General features: G+C 46.5%; 1 protein-coding gene and 1 long non-coding RNA gene across 2 annotated transcripts in view; one reads left to right on the top strand and one right to left on the bottom strand.

Annotated features, from left to right (window-relative positions):
• PARM1 (prostate androgen-regulated mucin-like protein 1) overlaps nt 1-16,045 on the top strand; it is a 104,509-nt gene extending 88,464 nt beyond the window's left edge. The window contains 2 exon segments of the mRNA NM_001243716.1: nt 3,930-4,008; nt 15,874-16,045. Of these exon segments, the coding sequence (NP_001230645.1) occupies nt 3,930-4,008; nt 15,874-15,958 (164 nt within the window). The 3' untranslated portion in view covers nt 15,959-16,045.
• LOC102158261 lies at nt 8,718-14,778 on the bottom strand. The gene is made up of 3 exons (XR_002346709.1): nt 14,408-14,778; nt 13,959-14,135; nt 8,718-13,259 (listed from the first exon to the last, which is right to left on the bottom strand). It is a non-coding gene; the product is annotated as an uncharacterized LOC102158261 (long non-coding RNA).

Below are 17,713 nucleotides of genomic sequence, written 5' to 3' on the forward strand. Positions count from 1 at the left end.
ACCAGCTTGTAAAACCTGAATTGAGGTCTTTGGTGCCTCTCTGCCTTCCCTGCTCATCCATCCTGTGGGAATCGGTCTCCTCATCTCATGAGGAGAATTCACTGAGATGGTAGCTAGAAAGTTCTTGGCCCCAGCGTCAGGCACAAGTCCCACCTGCAAGTGTAGAATAGGAAAGCAACCCTTGCCTCTTTCCAAACCAGACTTCCCCTGCAATTGGGGGAAATAAACCAATGTGCTGCCTCTTACTCTCTGAGCCCTGGTTCATTGCACGGATTTTCCATCCCTGAAAAGGCACTCCAAACGTGTTCTCCTTTGTGGAGAACTCTGATGTGGCATGAGAAATCCTTCTTTTCCATATCGGGGGAAAAGCAGCACATAGCCAGTTCCTACAACCAGTCTTCACCCTGTTCCGGTTTTCTTGTTCTGAGTTGACATGAGAGCAGTGAAATGCCTCCTGAGAAACCCCAGCCTTCAGAGAGGCCCAGACCTCCAGGCGGCTTTGGCTCATGGCTCTCCAGCAGCCCTCTGGCCAGGCAGAACGCGTTGGCCCAGTGGAATATTCTCGCATCTTGGCTTAGATACACAGAGCAGTTGCCTCCAGTTCTCGCTTAATTTCTTCTGGTCCCAGAGCTTTACAGGGTGAGTCACACCCAATCTGTAATGCACGCATCCCAAGAGGAGGATTGAGATGCCAGCTGCCAGCGCCCTGCCTCCTCAGCCCCCACCCCAGGGCACTGCCCACCCAGCGTGCACCCCGCCCCCACAGGGCAGAGCCCTCCCTCCCCCAACCACACCTTCCTCTTTTCGATCTCCTTCTGCCTCGAAGGGAAGGAAGAAAGAGGAGGAGAAGGGGGATTCCAGTTTACTTTGTTTTTGCCAGGAGGAAGTCAAGCCTTTTGTGCTAATGTTGGCAGCAACCCCCTCAGACGTTCAAACCCGATGGCCTGAGGGGTGGAATGTCCCAGGGGGAGCTTCTGAGGGTGGGAGCTTCCTTGGAGGTGAGAACAAGACGGGATGCAAAACCACGGAAGACCCTCCCCCCATGGTGGCACCCTCTGAGAAGAGCTGGTGGGGGGCAGACTCATTAAAAAGGTGGCCCAAATATTTAAGGACCACCTATTTTACCTCCCACATTTTGGCCTCTTTGGGGGAGCAGAACCCGCCCTGAGAAGCCCCCCTTTGCTCAGCAGCCCTCCAGGGCCCATGAGGGGGCCTCATCCACTGATTCCCGCTATGATCACATAGGCTGTCCTTTGTGGACAAGCAGGGTGGCCTTAAAAGAGCCTCACCTGGGAGTTCCCATCGTGGCGCAGTGGTTAACAAATCCGACTAGGAACCATGAGGTTCGGGTTCTGTCCCTGCCCTTGCTCAGTGGGTTAACGATCCAGCGTTGCCGTGAGCTGTGGTGTAGGTTGCAGACTCGGCTCAGATCCCACATTGCTGTGGCTCTGGCGTAGGCCGGTGGCTATAGCTCTGATTCAACCCCTAGCCTGGGAACCTCCATATGCCGCGGGAGCGGCCCAAGAAATAGCAACAACAACAACAAAAGACAAAAGACAAAGAAAAAAAAAAAAAAGAGCCTCACCTGAAGACTGGTCTACACCAAGAGCCAGACAGCCACCAGTCACATGGAGGGGAAGTGGGTCCCTCCATCATTTGCTGTTTAAAAGAAAAAAGAAACAGCACTTGAGTGAAAAAACTGTCTGTTTTATCTTTAGTAAGAAGGGGTACATAAATACTCTGAGTCAATGGCAGAGTTGGCGGCGATCCAACGGCGGAGAGTTAGGGAAGAAACTTTGAAAACTGTCACACCTACAATTTTCTGTAGTAAACATAGCCTAGGGCAAGAAAGAAGGGTCTTCTGGTGAAAGCAACTATATTCTTCCTCTTCACCCATTTTTTTTTTTTCTTTGAAAGCAGGAACTTAAAGGTCAGTTTTCAAAACTGCTCCTAATTGCAATCACTGTATCTTTTTGAATCTTAAAACACACACACCACACACACCCCGCCCCCACCACCTTAGTGGGCAGTAATAATCCCCATTTCACAAGCTCTTAAAAGAGCTGTTAAGCGGCTTCGGTGAACTTTGAATTGTTCTCATTTCAGCACAGTTTGGAGGCCGAGAAACTAAGCGCAGCCTTTCAAAGTAGAAGTAGAGCTTTGCCACAAGGGACTCTAACCTTGGACTTGCTCTGTCTGGGAAAAGATCCAGCCTGCCCGTTTGAGCGTTCAGTGCCGTTATTCTATCTTGATAATAGTAAGAAGAGGAGGAAGAGAAATGTACTAATATTTGTACTAATCTGGCTGTAAAGGATTCCAGGAGCAAAGAGACGGGCGTGTGAGTATCCAGAAGTGTAGAAGCCCTGAAAGCATGCATTATAATCGCTCTGTGTAGACACATCAAGCTCTGGTTTTACTTTTGATGCTAGCGGCCCTCTTTGGCTCTCTTAAAAATGATAACCAACCGGGGCATGGCAGTCTGTTGTAACCTTCTTACACCCCAGACTTTTGGGGAGTTACTAAAGAGTTAATGAGTAGACTGATTTGCTTCTGAGCTCTGCTTTAATTCCTTTGGTGGAAGCACTAATGAGAAGAACAATACACAAAAGCCATTCATAAGAGAGGGGAAATAAATAAAAGGAGAAATGGCAAAATAATCTGCAAATGGTTAAGTCTCCAAAAATGTGGGGCCCATCCATCGCCTTTGAGATGTAGTCCATGAAAGATGGGTGCTGGTCCAGGAAGGTCTCTCTGGATAGGACCTTAGCTTGGTGCTCAGGGCATCTCATTGTGAATTTTCTTAAAATAATGCAGGAGGGCAGAAATGCTCTTCTTTCTCTGTCACCAGAGGTGTGGTATGTGGCTCGACAGAGTTAATAGCCCATCACCGTCAGACAGATAATAATGACGGAACCAAATTTGAATCCACATAATCGGAGGCCAGATCTGACGCTCTTTCCAGTGTGTTTAAGAGTCCCATTCATTTGCTGAAGTAGAAAATAATTTCTCAGTGGCCTGAAAGAGTAAACAGGGTCCCTAGTACCAACTCTAGAGCCAAAAAGTCACTTTAACTATTAGGGGACAAGAGACCAATTGATTCTTGGCATTTCTGAGGTGAAATAAAACTGAAGTATACACATTATTCATCACCGGCTCACACAAAAAGAGTGTTGTGCCTCAAATAGTCATCTCTGGAAGCCGTATGGTTATTCTTACAAGGCTACATGCTCAAAGGGTTTTTTTCACTGCCCATTAATAGTTGCCTTTGGAAACAGATTCAAAACTACACAGTAAAACATTTGATAAAGCTTTATAATTATACCTGGTTATTTCTACAAGCAGAACCCAGTGTTACCTCATTTTATGCACCAAACTTGACTTTCTCCTTTACGAAATCAGATTCATCTTTCAAGGATGGACCTACCTCCCAAAGAGGAATTTTTTGAAAAGGCTTTGATTTGATGGCATCATTAAAATGAGTGCATCTCCTACCAAGATGACACTTTTGAAGTGGATGCTGCGGACATAGCTCTGTGGTCCCGCTTTATTCAAAAAGCAACCTCATTATTTTGTCATAACCCTTGAATAAAACATCCTAAGTTTTCCAGTATCTTGCGAGGGCTAGAAAGACGAGAATAAAAGAAGAATATAGGATATCAGGAGATTTTAAATCCACTGCCCCTGCAAACAGCAGCAGCAGCAGACATAGACTGGTGGCATCTGTAAAAAGATAATCAAATATTTTTGTGGATGGTTTTCTGAACTCCAGGCCAACCAAAGGCCTTAATAAATATTGGCCACTTACCAAATTCGGCTTAGCCTGAGAAGCATTTTGGTAACAGAAGTAAGCTCCTGGGTGTCATTACAGAATGACCTGAAATGAATACCCTTCCTTCGGCTTCATCTTCTGTGCCTTTTCTCCTTCCCAGGCAGCATCGCCGCCATCACAGTGACAGTCATTGCCGTGGTCTTGCTGGTGTTTGGAGTTGCAGCCTATCTGAAGATCAGGTAAGATGTGCCTTCCTCTTCTTTTTAAAGAGTGGAATTCCATTTTGTCAGGCTCCTGGCTGAGAGCTATTTCGCTGAGTACTTGTTTCTCCATAAGTATCTTAGCTCTATGAAATCTTGGCAGGGCAGTGAAAATGGCCAATGTACTCCACCCTGGACAGGAATAGATGGGACTGTATCTGAAAGTTGGCAAAGTAAAAGAAATAAGCTGGAATCTACAGCCTGATGATGTAATGGAACAAGAATGAACCTGGAGTCAGGGGACGGGAGCCTTGGCCCCTCTGCCCTTAACTCATATCATCACCCTAAGAAAGCCACGTGCCTCCTGAATCTCACCTTGTCTCATCTGTGGTTCCTAAATACTGATGCTCTGAACCCTGATGTGGGGGGTGTGCCCAGCCCCTAAGGGGGTTGTCACCACTTCTAAAGTAAAATGTTGACAATACAAGGGAGGCGAAGTGTGTTGTACAAAATTGGGTTTTTTTCCCCCCTTGAAATTATGTTCTTATATTTTGGGTTTTAAAAATAGCCCGCTGTGGCTCAGCAGTTAACGAATCTGACTAGCATCCATGAGGATGCAGGTTCAATCCCTGGCCTCACTCAGTGGGTTAAGGATCTGGCATTGCCGTGAGCTGTGGTGTAGGTTACAGATGCGGCTTGGATCCTACATTGCTGTGTCTGTGGTGTAGGCCCTGCAGCTACAGCTCCAATTTGACCCCTAGCTTGGGAACCTCCATACGCAGTGGGTGTGGCCTTAAAAAGCCAATAAATAAATAAATAAAATTAAAAGAAAAATAGCCTTTCTCTCATAAAAAGAGGGCCATCACAGGCAGTAGCTGAGTTTTTACTTTCCTTAGCCAAATAGAAAGTTGCTGATACTCTGCAAGTCTCCCACTTCTGTTGTCTACTGCTTTGTAAAATCCCAAACTCTCCAAAACCACGTTACTCACACTGAGTGTCCATCCGTCTTTAAATGGCCCAAAGCCAAGTGGTGGTCTGGTTCACCAGTCTGTGCAATGCCTGTCACTGGGATAGGAGGACACGTGCCACTGTGATATGCGGTCGTTGACCTCCCAACAGCTGCAGCCTCCTTAGTGGAAGTCCCCTCGACCTGTCTTCAAGTGCCCCGCATAGCCTCCGGCTGCTCCTAGCATTAAATTCAACCCTTCAGCCTGGCCTGGGTTCCATCATGGACCTGCCCTGCCACTTCTTCTAGTTCATTGCACTTTCCTCTCCTTGTTATCCACTGGGCTGTGTCCTCACTGGCCTTCTGTCTAATTCTTGGAACACACCCTGTTCTTTGTCACTCCAGGTCCTTGGTTCTTGTTAGCCCCTCTCCCTGAAATGCTTTTCTTCCTCATGTGTGGCTTCCAGGTCACACCCTGCAGGAGACTTCCCTTCCAGTTGGTGCCCTTGTTATTTATTCTCTCAGTGCATCAATTAGTTTCATCCCGGCTGTTATCATGGACTGTGATTTTACTTGTTTTTAATAGATTTGTTTGCTTGTCTGTCTCTTTTCCCCTCAAAAATGATAGCTGCATGAGGACCCAGACTTTGTCTGTGAGCACAGTGCTAGCACAAAGAAGATACTCTACAAATCAAATAAATGAACAAGTAAATGGAAGAATACATGATCACACAAGCACCATTGTGCACACACACATGCCCCTGACTCTTTCTTGTCACAGCTGTGCTCCTTCCTCAAAAGGCTTGTCCTGCTTCCCCATGTGGCACTCACATAGTTAGCTTCTTCTCTCTGTGCACACATCCCCTCTGCTGTCCTCCCTCATCTCCTCCGGTCCCCCCAGCCCAGCCCAGTGTCCCTCAGGGAGCCCTCCCCTCTCCTTCCCTTTTATCTCCCTCCATCTTTGGTTCTACATGAACCAAATCAACTTTGTGATGGAGTCAAGAATGAGAGCACCTTGTAATATCACGCTTATCTAAGATATAAAGAACGCAGAAGCCAGGTTTCAAAGAGAAATTGGAATTAAAATGCCAGCATTACCTATGTCAAAAAGCCTTTATAAAAGGACCCAGTGGTCTTCAAATTAAAATATGTATATATATATCTTTCTCTTCACTAAGTCTATACTTTCTTGAGCATCCAACTGTTTTATGAATTATATCTTACTGAAGACTACTGTTTTCACATCTGGCTCAATTACGGTGTATCCCTGTAGAAACACCCTATTTTAATTATAAGTTAAATTGGCTTTTATGGACCAGTCTGGGTAGCTCATTCTCGCTTTGTAACAGTTTCTCTTTGTGTTGGGGAGGTGGAGGCAGGGGAGGGGGATGCACTCAAAAAAACGGAACTTTGAAACTTTTAGAGTCATTCTGAAATCGTCAGTGGTGAGTTTCTAAAGGGATGTGTCACCGAAAAATACAACCTCGGTGGAGTATGGAGCATATCAGAAACACTTCCCCTTGGCCACACCCTTGCCAAAAATGATGCCAACGTAACGTCAGGACTTTCCTCTTGACTCCAGGCAAGAATTCAATGTAACCACCTGAAGGCTTCCACTGACCATAGACAGGCAGACAATTATGAAGCTTTACTTACGCTCTTCCCACCCCTGCAAGATGAAGGCTGTAATTTTAACCACTTGGTAGCATTGTTTCAAGGATTAATGCATACTGCTTCCCACGTACCTAGCTCTGCCATCATCATCATCAAGGCGCCACATGGAAGGGACCCAGTAGGGCAGTTGCTCGATGGGTGGCTCCTGAGCATGATCCGTGTGCCAGGCACGGTCGGGAGCACCAGGGTCACATCAGGGATGAGACACGGTCCTGCCATGTCAGACATCAGGGGGTTTGGGAAATTCTGTTAGCAGGTCATTAACACTGGTTCTGACAAGTGCTGATTAAAATTGTATGACATTTTATTTTAAAAATTTAAGGTATATTTTTCTCCAAGCATTCTCAACATTAGATAAATTCAGTGCATGGATTAAATTGAATTGGTCTTTTTTTTTCCTCTCCCCTGAAATGTACACCCTCCCTCTCAAGGTAGAAAGGCCCCCAGGGGTCTGAGATTGTTATTTATCTTTGGCCCAACAAACTTAAGGATGGGTACAGTGATCAGACCCCTGTTGAGAACCCCCCTAAGGAAAACCCCTTTCTATGGCTCTGTTAAATTTTTTCAGAAAAATGATAACCTGAAGAGGTTAATAGCTCTCATGAATCTTAAGGCTGTGCTAAAACCCCTTCAAGTGTGATTTTGCAAGACTGGCGGCTTCTTGGAAAGCCCCACTCATCATTCATCAAAAATACATTTGGCGCAATGGACAGGTATGTGTGCATGTGTGTGTGTGCGTATGTGCACCTAAGGTTGAGTTTGGCTTTGGCTGGAAATTAATTCCATTCCTATTGTCCCAAATTTCTGAGAACAATAACATGACAAGAGGTATATTGCCTGTGGTTTTTTTAACTCGCTTGGCTGGAGCAGCAAGTGCCTGAAATCACAGGCCATGAGGGAACCATTAGCATCTGGCCTGCAACCACGGGCTATGGCCCAGGCCCAGCCAGTGTCCTGGCCAAGGCAAAAGAGTCCACTTGAGAGGGCAGCCTCACCACCGAAAAAGGGCACTCCTTGCGTGTTCTGTGAAACAGTGGCTCAGGGGTTTCACCTCTTTCCCAAAGTCTAGCCCCTCCACCCACCCTAAGGCCATCACCATCTGTTTTCACACACCTGCTCTTTAGGGATCCATGACCCCTTGTTTTGTCACAGCATCTGCTGCCTGGGGAAACCACATCTCCCTGTAACCTAAGCCGCTTTTGGAAGCAGCTTATAAAAATGAACCGCCCTGGAGTTCCTATCTTGGCTCAGCGGAAATGAATCTGCCTATGAGGATGCAGGTTCAATCCCTGGCCTCGCTCAGTGGGTTAAGGATCCGATGTTGCCCTGAGCTGTGATGTGGGTCATTGCTGTGGCTGTGTTGTAGGCCGGCAGCTGCAGTTCTGATTCACCCCCTGGTCTGGGAACCTCCACATGCCGTGGGTGTGGCCCTAAAAAAAAAAAAAAAAAAAAAAAAAAAAAAAACTGCCCTGAAACTTCCAAGGCTCTTTCCTGCTCTCCGCTCCAGCAGTGTAGCGGGGCGGAGCGGGGAGCTTTGCAGTCGACCCTTCTGCTTATTATCTCAGTGGCCTGGGGCAAACGATAATCTCCCTGATCCTTCATTTCCTCACCTACAAAAAGTAGCACCAACAACCTCCATTTGTTTGCAACATTTCCAGGTTGCCTTGAAAATGAATAATGAGTGTAGAGGACCCTATAGCATGGTAGTTGAGAATAGGACTCTAGAGCAAGTTTTTGTTTGGTTGGTTTTTGGTTTTTGTGGGGTTTTTTGGTTTTGTTTTCCCTGAAGCATATGGAAGTTCCCAGGTTAGGGGTCAAGTCAGAACCACAGCTGCCGACCTACGCCACAGCCATAGCAGTGAGGGATTCGAGTCACGTCTGTGACCTCCACTATAGCTCACGGCAACACCAGCTCCTTAACCCACTGCGTGGGGCCAGGGATCAAACCCACGTCCTCAGGGGTACTAGTTGGGTTCCTTATCACTGAGCCACAATGGGAACTCCTAGGGCAAGCTTATGAATCACTCTGTGCTCAATTTCTTCATTTGTAGAATGGAACTAGAACACTCATACCTAAGGCAGGCTTGTTAGAAGGATGAAATTATGATCCAGGTAAACATCCCGAGTGGGGTTTGAGGGGAGGGCGATGGAAGGGTAACCGCTGTCATGACTGTCATTGTCATCCTGCGCTTTCTACTCAGGTGTTCAGTAAAATGGGAGCTGCCAGCAGCCCGTTCTGTAGACATCAGGGGCTCAGAGGAGGAGAGAGGAGGAGGGGGCCCAGCAGCTCAGTTTTCTAATGATGTAGTGACACACAGACTTCCGTGGTCCCATCTTTTTGGTTTCAGTGGTGCTCTTTCTAAACACCTGTGAAGTGGCATCCACGTTACACAGTCATTACTAGACACAATCCCTGAGACATCTTTGTTCTGGGGCTTGTTTGCAACTTGAAAGAAAGCAGAGACCCTGCCTGCCCTCTAGCAGAAGGGTGTCTTTAATTAGTGATGAATAAAGAATGAGGTAAGTCGGTTTTGTTTTATTTAAATTGGCTCAAAACTATTCAGCCACAAGATAATCTCCTGAGCAGGAGACCGTGTCCACTGTCGCCAGCAGTGTGAATGCCGCTATAATTAGGTGTGCGGGTCACCCAGGCAGACAACACAGGCCATTCCCCTCACAAAAATAAATGTGATCTTGATTTATAGACACAACATGGCCTGGCTCTTAAGACATCTCGTTAGAAGTCACCTGTTTGGCTTTAAATCTTCTAACGATTCCATTTTCTACAACCGAATTCCTCCTGGTTGCTGTTAGGTTTAAAAAAGTAAGACCGGATTTCCCATTGTGGCACAGCGGAAATGAATCCGATTAGGATCCATGAGGACTCAGATTTGATCCCTGGCCTCGCTCAGTGGATTAAGGACCCAGCATTGCCCTGAGCTGTGGTGTGGGTTGGTTGCAGACTCAGCTTGGATCCCACATTGCTGTAGCTGTGGCATAGGCTGGCAGCTGCAGCTCCCATTTGACCCCTAGCTTGGGAACCTCCATATGCCACAGATGCGGCCCTAAAAAGCAAAACAAATAAATAAATAAATAAATAAATAAATAAGCCCATAAAGCACCAGCCAAGACATCTGAGATCTTCTAAAATTTGCTACAGGTTGACTTTCTTCGGAGCGTTTGGCATTCTGTGGGCCAGTTGACTTGATTATCTCAGTGATTCTTAGACTTCAGTGTGGATAAGAATCAATGGGCAAGCTTATTAAAAACACGGTTTCCTCAGGCCCAGAGCCTCTGACTCCGTGTGTCAGGGTGGGGCCAGTACACTGGCAGCTCTCAGCAGCTCAGGGCAATGCCAGCACTCCAGGTCCAAGGACCAGGCTTTGAGTGGCCCAGCTCGCCCCTCATTGCCCAACACTCCAAGCACATAGTTGGCTCTAAGGCATCCCAGGTGAAATGCCCCCTCGTTGGTGCTTTTGTTTCTTTGAACACCCTGAGCCCTCTGTTGGAGGTGTTTGGTTCACCCCTTTTTCATCTGGCTAATTCCAAGTTATCTAGCTCAAAAGAGATCCTCTCTAGGAAGCCTTCCCCACCCCACCCCCTCCGCTTCGAGTTTCACGCTGCCCAGGCCTGGTTGGTACCCTTCACCTCCCCACCCTGGAGTCATGGTGTCCTCCGCCAGTCTCCTCCGTTAGAAGGACAGAAAGCTGCTGGCAACACCTGACCTGTAATAGTTGCTGTATAAACGTGCGTTGGCTGAGTGATCGATTCTGGGTCAGAAAGTCTGGGGTGCGGCCCGCAGTGCTGATTGACTCCAAATCAAGAGAAGCTAGCTTTAGAATCTAAAGGGGAAGTAATTGGAACCTGGTAAACAGTAGACTTCCACTGGTTATCTTGTGACCCTGAACTTGTGGACAGATACAGACAGGTGTTCCAGCGTGTGGGCCTTTTCTGTGATGAGTATCTGCCAGTATCATCCCGACAGATGATTTTTAAAATGTAAAATAAATCCGTTTTATCTGCCCCTTCAAAGTAAAGGTGATTCTTTAAAGATAAATTTTAAAGTAACTGCTTGTTCAAAGAAACCCCGACTATGGAAAGAGCGCATTGAAAATGAATGTTTGGAAATCATTGGGATTTTGGTAGAAAGAAGACAGAACTGATAGGATACCTGAATTATGATGCTCATTTAATCATTGACCTGTTGTTGTTAACTGTGGGCAAATGAAGTCACCGCTAATGGTCACAGTTTTCTTAGCTTCAAAATTGCAGGTCACAATGTTAATTTCTTAGTTTTGCCTAATATGCCATGGTTATGTTAACATCAACAAAAGCTGGGTGAAGGTTTATGGGAATTTTTTGTACTATCTTTGCAATGTTTCTGTAAATCTAAAATCATCCTACTATAGAAAACTTTATTAAACATTATAGTTCAGTAGCTACCACACCGATGTGCTGTTTGCTTCTGCCCCAGGGCCTTTGCATGTGCTGTTCTCCCTGTCTGGAGGGGCTCTCTCAGGCATCCACATGGCTCCTCAGCATCTCCTTCAAGTGCCTGCTCAAATAACATCTTTGCAAGACTTTCCCCCATCAACAGCTTTAAAATTACAATCCCCACCTCCCATATAAAATGCCTCAATCCCCTTCCTGGCTTTATTTTCCTCCATTGCATTTATCACCGTCTGCCATGTTATTTTTCATGTCCTATTTGTTGTGTCTTCTCACGCTAGAATGTAAGCTCCATTAGGACAAGGATTTTGGTCTCTTTGTTCTCTAAAGTATCTCCCAGGCCCCAGGATAAAGACCCATCCGTGCTAACTTTTCAATGAATATGTGAAAGAAGTCAGGCAGGGAAATGACAGCCAGAAAAAGCCACCAATAGAAATAAAGGAGACAGTGACAGCTGTACCAAACGAGCTTTGCTAGTGGATGATGAGAATCTAAGGCTTAATGACTAATGACTAAAGAAGTACAAGTTCAGTTGTGTTTTCCCGACACTAAGCCATATCTTACCCATCTTTATTTCTCTCCTTCTTAGCTCATGATAAAGCACCAAAGATGGAATGGCTCACTTGATTGGAGAGGAGAGGACTAGGGGAGGAGTAGCACTAAACAGAGTTGGAAACTTGATGGAGCACAAGGGTTGACCCTTATGTTTGAGAAGGTGTTTTCTAAAATATTCAACGTAGAAAAAAAAAGCCAAACACCTCATTCATTTTCAAAGACAATTGGGTTCCATTAAGTACTGATAGTATGGCTGTCTTAAAATAGGTACCTTTTCACAGTTGTGGCAAAGGCCTCAAATCACACGTGTCACCACCTGTGTCCCGGTTGTCACTGACCAGGCATCACCGATTAGGGTTGGGGAGGTGGCGAGTGTGGCTGTGTTAGCAAAACCAAAGCAAGGGCTTCACACAAATCATTTCTATTCTGCTCCCTGGGTTCTGTTTTTAGGGAACCAAACCATCCGATGTCATAGAACAAGTGACAGGAAGCACAGCGCCATTGATTTACAGGGACTGTGAGCCTGTGCTGAGGGCTTGACAGCCACGTCATCACATGGAAGAAATGTAGCTGCAGTTCTCTTTCCTATTCCTGTCTTTAAGGTTAACGTGGTTGGAGTTGGCCCTTTGTGTTCCTGAGGAAGGTATTGCCCCTTTGCCATGTTTATGTTGCACAACGACTTGCCACGGGCCATACTACTCCCTGCTGGTAGAGACTAAGTCAACTTTGTGTATTTACTCCGAGTGCTGTTTATATGCTTCTGGACATAAGCAGGTCTCATCAAATATTTATAAAGGTACCATTGCATTAAGAGCAACATAGCTGACGTTCGGAAGATGAGAAACAGAGTAAGACATGGTCTGCGCCCTGGGAGGTTCCCATCTAAGGGAGCCAGGGCACAGCAAAGGGAGGAGGAGCTCTGCTGGGTGGGGTCCGTCTTGATGAAGAAATGGAGCGAACAGAACTGCTTTGACCTGACTGGTGTCAACCATGGAGATTGCTATTCAGATTGAAATTAGGTGAAACAGCATCTCAGTGCAGAGTCAACAGCCTCGGTTTGGGGACCAGCTCTCCCACGACGTCACAGGGACAGTCTTCCAGATCCCTCAAGCCACTGACTTCGTCTTAAGAGAAAGAGTTTTTCACCCCTTTAGACTCCACAAATGTCAGTCTGGAAGCCTCCCCCATTTCCATCTAAAATATGTAAAGTGATGATGAATCATTCACACACACACACACACACACACACACACACACATCCCACAGGCACACCACACATACACATACACCACAGACACACACACAGTGCACACACACATACACACACACCCCACACACAAATGGGTTTGTTTTATTCTTTCTGCAGTATTACAGGATTCATCCAAACCTGGCTTGACTCTCAGCACACCTAATTCTTCTTGTTTAGGCTCATTAATATATTAAAACAAGCCCCACGGATTCAGTGCATTCCCAAATATGGTTTATCTCTATCTCTTGCTTTGCTTTCCTTGTGTATCTGTATTTTGCTGAACTCACTGTTCATTCGAGCGAGAAGGCAAGAAAAACTGAAAGTTCCATCTTTTTCCTTTATTATGCCAGTGTTTGTGTGGTAGGCGTCTCTTAAAATACAGCAGATTCAGGCAGAGCTCTGATCCAGCAGTCTGACCTGCAATAGGCATAAGCAGTAAAACGTGATGACCAGAAGATTTCTAATCCTCTAACCCCACTCTAGCAGGATAATCTTTTTTTTTTTAATTATAATACAAGAAGCTGGTTTTATAATGATGCCTGGAGTAGAGTTTCAGGAGTTCCTGGTGACAGTGAGGGCGGCTCACTCTTCACTCAGTGCCCTTTTTATTATTTGCAGATCTGCCATGAGCCTATGTAAGTTTCATTATCAAACACATTAAAAAGCAATGTTGGCCAACGTTTATTGCACACATACTATGTGCCAGATCTTTTATATGTGTTACCTCACTTAATCCACCCAACAATCCTAACACCATTTTTTTTTTTAAGAAAACAGAGAGGATTAAAAATAAGTTCAAGGACATACATCTATAGCCCCAACTGACATTTTATGGGAATGAAACTCCATGGTAGGCCTAAAAATGCCATGAGACGTTGAATTACCACACAGAGGTGAGGCAGGGGAGGGCTATCCATAAAAGACCGTGTTGATTAGGTGCCTGCTGGCCAGACTTGCCACAGTGAAATCATGCTAAAATTGAGGCCCAGCTCCAGTCTGGTAATCCCTAGGTTTTCACGTGTTCATTCTCTAGGTTCCGTCTCTCACCCATCCCGTTAAAGGATTTGATTGGAGTTGGAGGTTTAAGTGTGTTGGCGATGCGTGGGCGGGCGGTACCTCGTTTACCCAAACTGCCTTCCCTTATTCCTGCCGATGGGTAGATCAGCAGTGTGTGACACGTGGCCTCTTCTCTTCTTGCACCCACAGAAATGAGCGTGGGCCCTTAGGAGATCAAAGGATATTGTGGAACATCCTCAAGTTTCCAGGTGTATTGACCAGGTCCACTGAGCCAGCCTTTAGGACAGAAATCAGAATTTGGAAAGCTAAGCGTCTGAAGCCAAGACATCCAGGGTCTGGTTCTTTTCAACAGATCATCTCTTTTCAAATACCTGATAGATAGAAATAAGCTTAGAAGAGTGACCGCAACTGTTTTAGCCACAGCTAGAAGTACATAGCACATGCTTTTTGTGCCTCTCAGGTTGTATGTTCATTTTGTTTAATGTTCATATCTAGGTGAGAAAAAATTAGGTGGAAGGGCAGGTTTATCCGTACTGTATGTAGCGTACCTGATGCCCAGTGGCAGGTGTAATAATCCACAGGTCAGCCTGAATCTCAGAGGCACCAGATGCTCATTGTGTGATGTTCTCCCAATCCTGTCATTCGTTTTAGTCTTAAAATGACCATAATCCTTTCCAGGACATTCCCATCTTGTGAACAGATTGGATTTTCAGGATGTATTTTTTTTCCCCAATCACCTTTTCTTCTACACACATTTATTAAGGGCTTATTATTTATTAAGGACTTACTCTTCTCGGTGGAGTTAGAGCTAAAAACAAATAAAACAGGTATATCATCCACACATATAGTCTAATTAACAGAGGGAGGCAATAATAAAATAAGTTATATGGTATGTTAGACAGTGATGGGTCCTATAAGAAAAATTAAACAGGAAGTGCTCTGGGGTGGGGAGAGTTACAAGTTTAAAGAGTTCCTAAGGAAGGGCTCACTGAGAAGGTGACATCTGTGCAGATGCGAAGGGAGTGAGGGGTGAGCTAAGCGGAGATCTGGAGGACAAGCATTTCAATTCGAGGAAAGAGTCAGTGCAAAGGCCCTGAGGCAGGAGTATGTCAGACCCGAGGGGAAGGAGCAAGGAGGCCAGCATGGTTGGAGCTGAGAGAGCAAGAAGCACTCCGAAAAGTAGCAGGGACCAGACCTGTAGGGCTTGGCAAACCATCCTAGTGACTTTGGCTTTTACTCTGTGGGGGTGAGGAGCCACTCAACGGTTTTGACCGGAAGAGTGGTCACCGTCTGACTTCAGTTTCTTACAGAAATAAAATGAATTATGGAACAGGTGCCCAAAACAATCCAGCAAAGCCTGATAAGGCCATGTTGCCACTGAACAAAGGTGCTAGCAGACTCCAGGAAACTGAGCGCAGGGCACTGGATTCAGATCCCAGAGTCAGGGGTTCGACTCATCCATTGGGTGACTTTGGTCGTGCCAATTAACCTCTCTGAGCCCCATTTTCCTCTTTGGAAAATCAGGATAAGCAATACCTGGCCTGTGGCTTTATTTTGAGGCTCAGAGAAGAACTGTGTAGATAATAAAACACTGTATGAGGTCGGGCGGGGTGATAAGAGCGACAGGGCTTCCGGTTGTGTCATTATCGTTTCAGGGCATATTAAGTCCAGGACCTGAGCCAAAATGCTGGGAAGGCAACCTTCGCATTCCCATTACTTCTTATTAAATAGCCATGGAAATGGAGTCTCTTCCTTCCCCAGCGCTGGAGGTCAAGGAGAGAGACAAGAACCCAGCAGATCTCAATGGAAGGCACCAGTCAGGCTCCCCAGTGGATCAGGCATCCCTTAGAGGATGTTATCAGACTGGGGCCTCCCCGCTGGGTGGGTCAGCTGCTGGGGGCTCGTCCCAGTGAAGAATTGTGTCTTCCCTCCCCAGTGCAGGCCCCAGAGCCCCCGGCTCTCTCCGATGGGCAACTTCTCCAAATAATCACCAGCCTCTTTTCCTTCCCACCAGGCACTCCTCCTACGGACGGCTCCTGGATGATCACGACTACGGCTCCTGGGGAAACTACAACAACCCGCTGTACGACGACTCCTAACGAAGGCACGTGGCCGAATGAGGAATAACTGTCTTTATTTATCAGTGCTTATCCAGTAGAATTAATAACACGTACCTGATGCCCATCGAGCGACAATCTTCAGCCTTGTTTTGTTGGTTTGGTTGTTTTGTTTCCCTCCTCTCCTCTGGCTGCTACAACTTCCCCTTTCTGGTACCAAAAAATATATATATATTTAAAAGTGAGTGGAGGCTGATATGCAGCTGATGTGGGCCAACATTGAGCCGCCCAGGCCGGATGCCACAGTGGAGGCATCTGGACCCCGAGCAGGACCCACTGCAAGAACTGAGGAAGATGGTCATGCTGGGTCATCAGGGGTTACTTTTAGGGGAACTTTCTGTTTGTGGTGTTTCTTAAACTTCCGTGTAGGAAATGACATTGAATCTCAAGGAGGGAAAGGAAATGAGGGCTGGGAGGAGCGCGCCCTGCAGGTAAGGAAGCCGGGGTTTCTCAGATGCCTTTTTTTATCTCTGCTTATCTGGTTGCATTGGGCAGGACACCGGCTCGGCTCTGTGAGCTGGCTCCCAGGTTCTTAGCTGCCTCATTAAGGAAAGAGGAAGCTAGAAGGTGCCCTGGGGGAGGCCAGCTGCCCAGGAGCAGAGGCACAGGTTGCTATCAGGTCTCAGCCTGCCCGCCACCTGTCCTACCTCCAGGCCGCCTGGCTCTGCGAAGGATGCCCCTTCTGGTCAATGGCAGCTGGGACCCCAGCCCACAAGCCTTCATCAGAGGTGCGGTTCTGCAGGAAAAGGCTGTGAGATGAGTTTAGTCATAGAGGAGCAAGGGGGAGGCGTGTGTGCTTAGTGTGCACCGGGGGGGCATGGAGGAGGGTGAGAGGGAAGGGGGGCATGACATGCTTTGAGGCCTTCATTAAGGAAAGTGGGGTCAGCCCTCATTAACTGTCAGAGGCATCCATTGCTTGAACAAACCTGTAGAATCTTTGCTTTCCACCTACAAAGCAGCTGGTTCACTGCCTTACTGCCTGTTGGATAACAGTTGTAAACTGTTATTGTTGTTGTTTTAATTTCCTTCCTTTTTTTTCTTTTTCTTTTTCTTTTTTCTTTTTAGGGCTGCACCTGCTGCATATGGAAATTCCCAAGCTAGGGGTGGAACCAGAGCTGCAGCTGCCAGCCTACACCACAGCCATGGCAACGATTCGAGCGGCGTCTGCGACTTGCACCACTTGTGGCAATGACGGGTCCTTAACCCACTGAGCGAGGCCAGGGATCGAACCCGCATCCTCATGGATACTAGTTGAGTTCATAACCCGCTGAACCACAACAGGAACCCAAACAACTACCTTACCAATTCTGCTGTTTAATCAGTGAATACCCCCTGAGTTATAGTCTTAAGATCTTGCATCCCGAATTTTGAGAAAGAACTGATTGTCTTGGTGGGCATCCATTTCAGGTGGTGGTTCTCAAGCATCGGGTAGTTTTGCCTCCCCCCAGGGGACATTTGGAAACAGCGGGTGATATTTTTTGAGTGTCACAATGTAGGGGGGCTACCAGTGGGTAGAGTCCATGGATAAGCTAAACATCTCACAATGTGCAGGATAGCCCATCACAGCTAAGAGTCATCCAGCCCCAGATGGCAGTAGTGCCGCATGTGAGAAACCCTGATTTACTGCCATGCCCCTTGTGACAGAACAAGACACTCCAGGTTAGTGACAGTTTTTACTTTTAACTAAAGGAAGTGATTCGTTACATTTTTATCTCAAAAGTATTTGGTTTGTTGGCT

The sequence above is a fragment of the Sus scrofa genome, chromosome 8 (assembly GCF_000003025.6).
Source record: "Sus scrofa isolate TJ Tabasco breed Duroc chromosome 8, Sscrofa11.1, whole genome shotgun sequence".
NCBI classification, from domain to species: Eukaryota; Metazoa; Chordata; class Mammalia; order Artiodactyla; family Suidae; genus Sus; species Sus scrofa.